General features: G+C 45.5%; 1 protein-coding gene across 1 annotated transcript in view; it reads left to right on the top strand.

Annotated features, from left to right (window-relative positions):
• Nucleotides 1-4297: 4297 nt before the first annotated feature.
• Nucleotides 4298-10781, top strand: part of LOC138520950 (AMP deaminase 1-like) — a 137141-nt gene continuing 130657 nt past the window's right edge. The window contains exon 1 of the mRNA XM_069633402.1: nt 4298-4419. Coding sequence (XP_069489503.1) covers nt 4398-4419 — 22 coding nt within the window. The 5' untranslated portion in view covers nt 4298-4397. The remainder of the gene's footprint in view (nt 4420-10781) is intronic.

Genomic DNA, 10781 nt, shown 5'->3' with positions numbered 1-10781 from the left:
AGAAATGGACTAAGTCCCTTTTCCTTATGATGATAGCCATTTTTATTTTTCCCTCTCTCGGGATATTGGCTGCGCAAGCAGCAAAAAACTCCTGAAGCTAAACAAAAAGAAAGCCATGCGTGCCCCTAATGATCCCCGGGGTGTAAATGGCTTTCATGCCCTGGCGGGGGAAGGACATGGCTGGGAACGGCCTACAGCCAGGGCCTACAATGGCTCCGGCTGGCGGGCCGTTACCGGCCCTGTCGGCCCCCTGCTGGGGCGTGAAAGCCATATTCAGACCTAGCTCTAGATCCTGTATTTTGTGTGAACATCAGACATTTGTATTCAGTATGGAGGCTTGAGCGTTATTTTTGTTGCCTTTAAAATAAACTGGGCAGGCTAATTAAAGCTTTGTTCTGTCTTGCTGCTAAAGACCTTTTTAAGATGCAAGAACTACCTATTATTCCACCTGGTAGTGTGGTGGATTGACTTGGACCAGGCTAACACCGTGCATGTTCCAGCTGAGTTTCGAAAGACCCTTCCCTGGGTGAGTGTGAATGAGTCGTCATTTCTTTTTTTCGTTCTTTCTCTTTGGTCACAGTTGTGAGTTCACCTGCATTTAATTGCTGATTTTTAGATTAATTGACAACTTTGGGTCTAATTATGTTGTATCAATATAAATAAATATTTTTGATACCTTTTGTGAATAATTTCCTCTGGATTTTCATTTCAGTAAACTGATACTTTTTGATTCTCCACTCCAGAGAGTAGAGATCCCCTGCGTTTTCAGGATAAAAAATGCTCGCAATATACTACTCCCATAGTGCTTTGCTGTGATCCTGCGCCCAACTCCACTGGGGTAGAATCCGCCAAGCCAGCTCCTACATCACAGGTGACGTCCAACGAACCCCATCTGAAACAGACTCCTGCTTGAGTCAGGATACTCCTATAGGCGGAAGTGCTCAGAACCAATGCAAACGCTGGGATTCAATTCCAGTTTGATGGTATTTCTAATGAAATACCGCCAAACTTGTTTACTGTTACCGCCACTCGATCTGTTGGATTTGACACCTGATTACAAGGGGGCCGGGTAGAGACGTGGTAATGACAATGGTAGTCCATATTCCTGGAGTCCATAGGATTGCATGGGGGATTTGGAGGAATTTGTAATGTGACGCTAAAGGAATTACTTTGCTGCCATTTGTTACTATACCTCCAAACTCCGAATGAGGCCCATTTTGCTCTAAAAAACATTGGGATCTCAAGAGACAGAGCTATTTTCTGGAGCCAGTGATTATGATGTAGAGGTCTCAGCGCAACATTAAGCGGATGTGTCTACAGTGTTAAATGCACAATGAGAACCAATGCACATCTAAGACTTCTCTGCACAGATCATTGCACCTCATTACAAGTTTGCCAGCAATTCCTGAGGAATTACTAGCAAACTTGGATACCGTTACCGCCACCCGTAATCAAGCTAAGTCTGCCTGATGCGTGGCAGAAGGGGACGGTGTTGATGCCCATTCTTGGAGTCCATAAGGCTTACATGGGGGGTTGGGAGGAATTACTGTTGGTGGTAATTTTCCCCCTCGTAAACACTCCTTTCATAAGATAAAGTAGAGGAGGTACCGCTAGCCTAGTCCTGGATGTAGTTCCTCTGCTTTATACCCAAACGTATTTGTCGGTATGGCAAAGTCACAGTAATGTGGCGGTAGCGGAATTCCCTCTTTCTACCATCAAGGTTTTTTTTTCCCTGTACAGAGGTAAGCACAAGTGATTGCCTGCAATAGAGAAAACAACGTTTCCAGTGGGGACACAGTAGGGTGATGGAAAAGTGGACATCTCTGATGCCCACCAAGCTCGTAATGCATAAAAGGGGCAGCCTGGATTCTCTGGCGCATTCAAAAAAAGTAGTATGTGTAGTGGTAAAATCTGCTACGGACCACAAGCCAGTTCTGTCCTCCTTTTTAATTGGATGAGAGAGTATTACAGTAAATTGGTCACCATTCCCTCCATACATACCGTAAACCTTTAATGATGGGATAACCTTGAGATTCCCATCGGCGTTAGCCAGTGGTAATCCAAAGAATAAACTGCCAGGCATGTTATAAAATGCTCAGTTCCGGGTCTAATTTGACTTAATTTTAGGATAGCTCTCTTTATCTGGCCCACACCATTTCGAATTGGTTCTGATTCTGAGCCACCAGTGCAATTCGAAGGGACGGGGTGGGGGGGGGTCCATATATTTTACCACCCATTCTATAACAAAGTTTATCCTTAATTTACAGCCAAAGCAGACCACCAACACATAGCCCTTAATCCAAGGTCTCGTGCTTAAGAACCAAAACAGACCACATTCCATGGTCTCTTTGCATAAAAACCAAAGCAGACTCCCAACGCATAGCCCCTATTCCATGGTATGGTCTCCTGCTTAAGGACCAAACCAGCAACAGATAGCCCTTATTCTAAGGCAACTTTCTTACGAACCCAACCAGACTCCCAACCCATAGCCCTTTTCCCAAGGCCTCTTGGGTATGAACCAAACCCGCAACACATAGCCCTTATTTCATGGCTTCTTGTTTGAGAAGCAAACCAGACCCCCAACACATATCCCTTATTCCAAGGCCTCTGCTTAGGAACTAAACTACACCACCAACATATAGCTCTTATTCCATGGCCTCTTGCTTAAGAACCAAACCGGACTGCCAACACAGCCCGTATTCCAAGGCCTTTTTGCTTAAGAACCAAACCAGACCACCAACACATGGCCCTTAATCCAAGGCCTCTTGTTTAAGGACCAGACCACCAACACATAGCCCTTATTCCATGATCTCTTTGCTTAAAAACCAAACCATACTCTCAATGCAGCCATTATTCTGTTGCTTCTTGCTTACGACCCAAACCAGACTTCCAACACATAGCCCTTATTGTATGGCCTCTTGCTTAAGAACCAGACCAGCAAAAAAAGCCCTTCTTTGAAGGCCTCTTGCTTATGAACCAAACCAGACCACAAACACATGGCATCTATTCCATGGCTTCTTGCTTAAGAACCAAACCAAACTCCCAACACAACCCTTCTTCCCTTAAGAACCAAACCAGACAACCAACACATAGCCCTTATTCATGCTGTCTTTACTTAAGACCCACACCAAACCAGACCACCAACGCATAGCAATTATTTCATGGCTTCTTGCTTAAGAACCAAACCAGAACACCAACATATAGCTCTTATTCCATGGCCTCCTGCTTAAGGACCAAACCAGACTCCCAACACAGCCCTTATTCCAAGGCCTTTTTGCTTAAGAACCAAACCAGACCAGCAACACACAGCCCTTATTGCATTATCTCTTTGCTTAAAAACCAAACCATACTCTCAATGCAGCCACTATTCCATGGCTTCTTGCTTACGAACCAAACCAGACTTCCAACACATAGCCCATATTTTATGGCCTCTTGTTTAAGAATCAGACCAGACTAGCGAAACATAGCCCTTCTTTCAAGGCCACTTGCTTACAAACCAAACCAGACCACCAACACATAGCCCTTATTCATAGCTCCTTTGCTTAAGAACCCAATCAGACCACCAACACATAGCTCCTATTCCATGGCTTCTTGCTTAAGAACCAAACCAGACTCCCAACACAACCCTTATTCCAAGGCCTCTTTGCTTAAGAACCAAACCAGACCACCAACACATAGCTTCTATTCCATGGCCTCTTCGCTTAAGACCCAAACCAGACTCCCAACACAACCCTTATTCCAAGGCCTCTTTGCTTAAGACCCAAACCAGACCACTAATGCATAGCTCTTATTCCATGGCATATTGCTTAAGGACAAAACCAGGCCACCAACACGTAGTGAATATTTCATGGCTTCTTGCTTAAGAAAGAAACCAGACTAACAACACACAGCCTTTATTCATGGTCTCTTTGCTTGACAACCAGACTGACCAACAACACGTAGCTCCTATTCCACGGCCTCTTGCTTTAGAACCAAACCACCAGCACACAGCCCTTTTTCTACGGCCCCTTGCTACCGAACCACATTTCCAATGTATTTATTACCCCGCCATGTCCCTATCAGCTCTGCTTTGTTCTTACTCGGTTTGCCTCTAGAGACGGGGATAACATTGTGAAAACCAGGCCTTCTCCTCCGCCTCACTCCAGTGCAGGCAGAGGTGCTGCTTCCACCACGGTTCCGTGGCTTCCTCAAATCTCCCCTCATCCTGCGGCTGCCTCCCCTGTAAATAGTTTCATGTCTGAATGCCTCATACCCTTTTAGAGATGGCAGATCCTATTACAGGAGGGAGCAAGCAGGCAGGCAGGCAGCAGGGTTAGTGTCAGTCTGCATCGCGTCCAGTCGCTGCTGGGAACCCCCTGTCACCACCTCCGCTTCACTGGGAGCTTCCACAGGCCAAGATGGACACGTCGAAAGCTCCAGGTAGGTGCCCCCTTGCAGCACGGTATCGCATAAATCCGTGTCATTTTCCCGCGCCTTGGGAGGTGTGCTGGAGTTCTCCAATCCCTGACACGCATTCTGCTATAATAAGAGCAGATTAGGAAGGGCACTGGCTGTGACACAGCAGGCTTTGTAGTGGCTAAAGCGCCGCAGGGTGTCGTGTGTGAAAGCCGGAAAAGGCAACCATGGGGCATGACTTGGCGGGGTTACTGCTGTTTGCTACAGAAGGCCCAGGCACGGGGGTGGGGGGGGCTTATTAACACGTTGGTCGCTGGTTTCGCCTTCTCCGTGGTAGACAGCAGCCGGCTGCCTTCCATGTATGCTGCTAACGGTAAAAACGTGGTATCTGAAATGGCTCCTATTTTTCCAAGTGCGGCATACTTAGGAGTTGGGATTCCCGTTTACTATTTACACGGGGCGCGTAGAAGCTACTCCATGAGCTAAATCTAGGATACTTACCTGTTACAGCACTTTTCTATTTAACAATACCAACTCGGAAATCGGTGGTATTTTTGAAATGGGAGCTATTTAAAATGCCACACGTTTTACTGTTACTCCAATCCCCAAAAATTAGGCCTGGCTAGACCCCACCCGTTTGTTTTATTTCTAACGTCATGATGTCATAGCTGCAGGTCGCTACCATGTTGACACGCGCAGGGAAACGCCCGATGGTTGCTGTGGTATAAAAATGGCCATATTCAAGTTATATCTAGGCCCAAAAAAAATGCGCTTGTTTTCTTGTTTAGCATGGCTTGGAGCCATTGTTAACTATTCCCATTTCTAAAAGTTGTATCTGCTGGTCTCGGTGGGATAGCTCAGGGGCAACGTGCTGGCCTTGGAAGCAAGACACCACGGAGCATCACCGATCCCCGGGTCCGCGTTATAACATAACATAACATATATCCTCCTGCTGTGACGCTGAAAGTATTTCCTATAATTTCCCCCTAAACTCAGAAATTGGCGTGCAGGAAATCGATGGTAGGGTGGTGTTTATGAAATTACTGCAATCTTATCACCATTCTTTTCCTAGTACTGCCAAGCTCATAATACAGCCTTTTGTATTTTTTTTAAATCTTCTATAATAGTACCTAATGCCATCACTCTAGACATCGTGCAATGGTGGTCCATAAGGGATAGCCCATCGGCTGGAGGGGGGCCCAGAGGAGCCCTACCCAACATTGGATTAAAGATGGGTAGCTTTCAACTAAGGGCTGCATTTCAGCTCAGGGTTCCAATCGACTCCATGGACAGCTCGAGCTTTATGCGGATTTTGTCTCAGATGTCACTCGAAACACCTCGTGGGATTTATGTCCATAGTTGACCGCGACCCATCTGTAATTCTGTATTGTTGCCAACATCTTTATTTAGATTTTTTGATTGGTTGAATTCACAACCTTTCAACAAGCAGACCGAGAATATCAAAATGCATAAAACACATTTAAGATACATACATTAAACATGATTACTTATTTATCTTGCAATACAGTGAAGAAGACTCGTTGATCTATATTACTTCAATTAACTTAAAGAAGTTGACTAACTACATTCAATGTTAATGGCCCTCAATACAAGTTTGCCAGTCCGGAATTAACGGCGCCGGTAAAACCGTACCGGCACCGTTTTGTAGACCAGCAAACTCCGAGTTCTGCGGGCGGGTGCCGTACCGCCCGCCAGGTCTGACCTGGTGGGCAGAACGGCACCTGGCTGCAGAGATGCACGGAAACACCGGCACCATTACGACATGGTGCCGGTGTTTCTGCGGCCCCACTCCCATTGAGTCCTATGGGACTCCACGGGAATGGGGATTAACAGAATTACCGGCGCCGGATTTACCGGACCACCGGGGTTGTAATACCCCATAAATCCAGCAAGTCCGGTGCCGGTTTTTCATTACAGGTCCGGCGGCAGCCTGCCAGTTTTATCGGCACGGCTACCGCTGGACTCGTAATGAGGCCTAATGCCTTGTAAAAATCTATAGTATCTAAAACCAATGGTACATAATTACAGTAAAAACTGTGTGACCACACTTTGGGCCTCATTACAAGGTGGGCAGTAAGGGGTTTACAGTGCCAGTAAAGTTGCCAGAGCCGTTAACCCCTTACCGCCCTATTACGAGGTCCGCTCGCGGGACCTGCTCTGGACGTCTGGTTTTACCAGACATCCTTTGCGGGTCCTGCAAGCGGCCCAGCACGCTAACAACGGGCCCGTTGTTAGCATGCTCCCCATTCCCATTGAGCCCTATGGGCCTCAATGGGAATGGGGATGGTCCGGGTCCCGATTCCCTGAATAGGGAAATACCGGGCCCTCCAAAGTCGGAATGGCCCGGTACTTCCCCATTCAGGGCACCCGGACCCAGACCAGAGTTTGGAGGCAGCCATGCCCTTATTAAGGGCATGGCTGCCTCCAAACTCGTAATGAGGCCCTTTATCTTTGAAACTATTGCCAAAATCTTTTCAGTTTATGGGGTGTAGCGAATTGTGATTTTTTTTTTTTTTGACCGTTGGAAGTCGCTTGATCATGCTTAAATAGCGTGCATTTTATTTTTTCTCAGAAATATAGCGCATTTAAGAGGATTACATATTTTACATTTCTCCATCTATTTAGCTGTTCCCGTGATTTCTATTTTATCATTGTTCATTTAGGGCAGTTTCCCCCTGAAGAATGACAGGCAGATGAGCAATCGGCCAACACAAGAGAATCTAAATTACATTAAAATATGTGAAAGGGTTTACCAACTGTAGGGCCTAATTGCGAGTTTGGCGGTGTGGTAAACAACAGTGGGAATGCAGTGGCAACGGACATACCACCACATTACCACACCTCCCAACTACGGGAAACACATCCGGCAGAATGCTGAAGATAATTCCTCTGCCTTACTGATCAAAAAAAGCCAACTCTGCGGTATTGTTGGTGGTGGTAATGCTGCTGAGGACCCCATGACTCCAATTAAAAGGGACTAGCTCCGCCTACCCCCACTTGTAATCTGGTGGTAATACGACTGGACCAAGTGGTGGTAACGGTAATGCCACTGAGATACCACCAAACTCGTAATGAGGCTCTATGTGTTATAACTGAGCGTTGGGGACGTTCTTTCTCCAATCGCAGGAAATGACACAAACTGCTTAAAAGGGGACTGTGCAACAAAAGAGGGACCCACATTTTTTCCCAGTGTTCTACTTTGGCCCAAATCATAAAGTCTCAAAACCATATTGCAATCTTCTGGTTAATCGTGATGAAATACTAATAATAATCATATGATTTACAAATGATCACATAATTCTATAAACCTCAATGATACTATGCCTACTTAGTGTGCACCATTATAGTTCTGAGGTGGTGTTGCAGAAACCTTGCACCAGTGCAGGTGCAATTAACTCTAGGGCTTAACAAGTCCTAGTTTAAGACCCATGCATGGAGACATTTTTATAACTAGCATTGGCAATGCCAATAGTTTGGGCTTTTGTGTAGGCATGGGAAAGGCCCCTGCCAGGCACAGCCATAGTGGTATTAACTACCCATTGTTGGTAGCGGGTGCAAAATGGTGCGACTACCTGGACATCTTGCCGTTTCAGGCAAAAGCTTAAAATGTATGCACAAGCCAAAAATGTTGGCTTTGTCAATGCCTGTTTTAAACAGGACTTCAGTGAAGGACAAACAGAGTGCTTATAAATCAAGTGGCTGAAGGCAGGCTTGGTAAGACATTTCTATTACACCAATAGCGTGCTTACAGCTCCAATTAAGCCATTAACTCTCAGCAGAGTGCTTTGAACAAACACTGGCAGGCACTTTGGGTGCAAAGCCTGATGGTAAGACTTGATTAAAGCGAGCTGAAAGAGTTTGCATGAGGAGCTGATTTGGGGCGGGCAGAGGCAGGAATGGATGGGAATGGGCTGGCACATAAGCAAGCAACGCCTAAAGATTCTGTGGCCCTCTTCATATGCAATTCCTCCCTATGTGTACTCCAATGCAATAGTTTCAGTTTATAGGTGTTGCAATCGGCACCTAATAGCCCAAACTAATAAATAAGTGAACCTTTGTGCTGTTGGGTCCTGTCACATGACAGTTTTCAAATTTGCAAAACGGCGTGAAAAAGCAAAGTGTAAAAAACAGGCAAAATCTCCTTTATGCCTTGCTTACGTGCCAAGCAAGAGTATGCTCGTCCTTCTTGCATAGGCTTGCATGTGCCAAAAGTAGAATTGCTGCCTGCCATTTATGTATGGAAGGTGACATTCACAATGGAGTCCTTTCAAATCGATTTGAAAATCTCATGCAGACGTAAAACCAGGAGGCTTAGCTGGTGTAGCGGGATTGGGAGGCAGATCAGTATATCCCCCCTCCGCCCACTTCACCTGCACAACGACGCACAGGTGTAAATATTGGCCCCATCTTTATGCCTCCCCACCCCCCCCCCCCCCACTGTTGGACTTACAAAATGATCTCCAAGCCTTGAATGCATTTTCTCAACAGGGCAATACTTGTCCTAGCCCTGGTGTAAAAATGCATTGAAACAATGCGTGGGACCAAGGGCAATGTTCACCCTAGTGCTAATTGCCCCTGCACCCCTGCAAAGCGCCTGTATTAGGGCACCTGGTGCACTGTGTAGAGAAAACTATTAAATGTATTTTTTCAAGGAGAAAGCAAGGATGGCTACAATTGGGCATTGATGTCAGAGAGAAGCCAATGAGAGCTGTGTCAAAACCACTACATTTACTCCAAACACCCATTCTAAGGTCTGTGTGCAGGGGGTCTTTATTTACATTGTTCATTTTTTTATTAAAACTTTGCTACATGCAGGCTAGCTTGTACTTGAAATGTGTTTACAAATGTGTACTGTATATGTTAATGTGGGGCAACAATTATTTTAAGTGTGTGGGCATGTGTATGTTATATATATATATATATACACACACACAACCTCTCACTGAAAAAACATTTGTTAAGAGACAGAGTTAAGGTGATCAGATTTAACGCAGCAACAAAACCCTTGAAAAATGCGCTCATCATCTTAACTCGGCGTCCCCCGTTGCTGACCCATGCAATCTAATGAGGTGTTATTTATACAGCGCCTGCGTGCTTTACATAGAACACCTATACATACACTATCACCCACCCAGAGTTGGTACTCACTTATCGACCTCCGAAGGATGAAAGGCTGAGTTGGCCTTTCCGGGATTCAAACACCTGTGACCTGTAGATCATACACAGATGGCAGCAGAGGGTGCCTAACCCACTGAACTGTCTTGCCAGCCTCTACTTTTGTATGCCATTGTGAATCCCATCTGTTGTGTATGTTCTCATGGGCCTTGCAACAGTGGGGCGCCGTGTTAAGATGAGCATCACTTCCACATCCACTGAATTTCAAGGGTTATGTTGGGTAAATCTGATCGCCCCAACCAGCCCTACAGATAAGGGGTGTATCGGCCACTTTTACTCCCTAAAAATAGGCAAATACTCCCCAAAAATAAAAATGGAGACTAACAATACTCCCAACAAATAATAGGAAACACACATAGAACCTTGCACCATTGCTTTCACCCATCTGTTTGGACCAGTAGTGCACGTAATACCACAGGAAGAAGCTACTATTAATACTGCCTGACCGGAAGAAGTAAACCTGTATCTATTAATGTGCATGAATAAGTAGCTGCAAAGAAATTATTACAACAAAAACACCTTTACTCACTTATAAAATACTCCTATTAGGAAGCGGACTTACATTTTTACCCCTGAAAAAATAATTTTGCTCCCAACTTTTAAAAAATAGTGAGTAAAATACTCCCACTTCCAAATCTAATCTGGAGCACTAACCCCAAACACCAACTGTCCCTTAACTAAAGTTTTTAGTGAATTTCAAGAGTTTTGCTCTACCATAGTTTATTCAAGTGCCATTAGTCACGGCCTTTGTAACAAACGTTTTGTTTGGAAAATATCAGACATGTGTCCTGCAAGTCAAAAGTTATTAGCAATCGAATTTTTGGATTTCCTATGACTCAAGGTTATCTATCACCTTAAGTGTAGGGCGGCAATCACCACCCTATAAGATATGCGTATAGATACATTCTGTGAGTCTCTCTCTCTCGTTTGGGTTCCTCATCCAGTGTCAGTGAACTTGAGAATTTAAACCGCAACAGGTGCATGTAAGATCTTCCCCCGCACTGGTATCTGCTAAGCGTAACAGTTGCGTGCCCTGAGTTGTGCTGACACGCAGGCTGTTATGGCCTGACCCCCCTCTGAACCTGGCTTCACTTATTGAAAGTTTCCTGACTGGTAAGTGGGCCAGTTGCGGGGAGTGGGCTCGGCCTGCGGTGGAGCGTGCCGTGGCAGTCTGGATTCTGGACCATACG

The sequence above is a fragment of the Ambystoma mexicanum genome, chromosome 13 (genome assembly GCF_040938575.1).
Source record: "Ambystoma mexicanum isolate Mex_15411 chromosome 13, UKY_AmexF1_1, whole genome shotgun sequence".
NCBI lineage: Eukaryota > Metazoa > Chordata > Amphibia > Caudata > Ambystomatidae > Ambystoma > Ambystoma mexicanum.
Note: the sequence above shows the minus strand (reverse complement) of the source record. Positions and strands in the feature narration are given on the sequence as shown.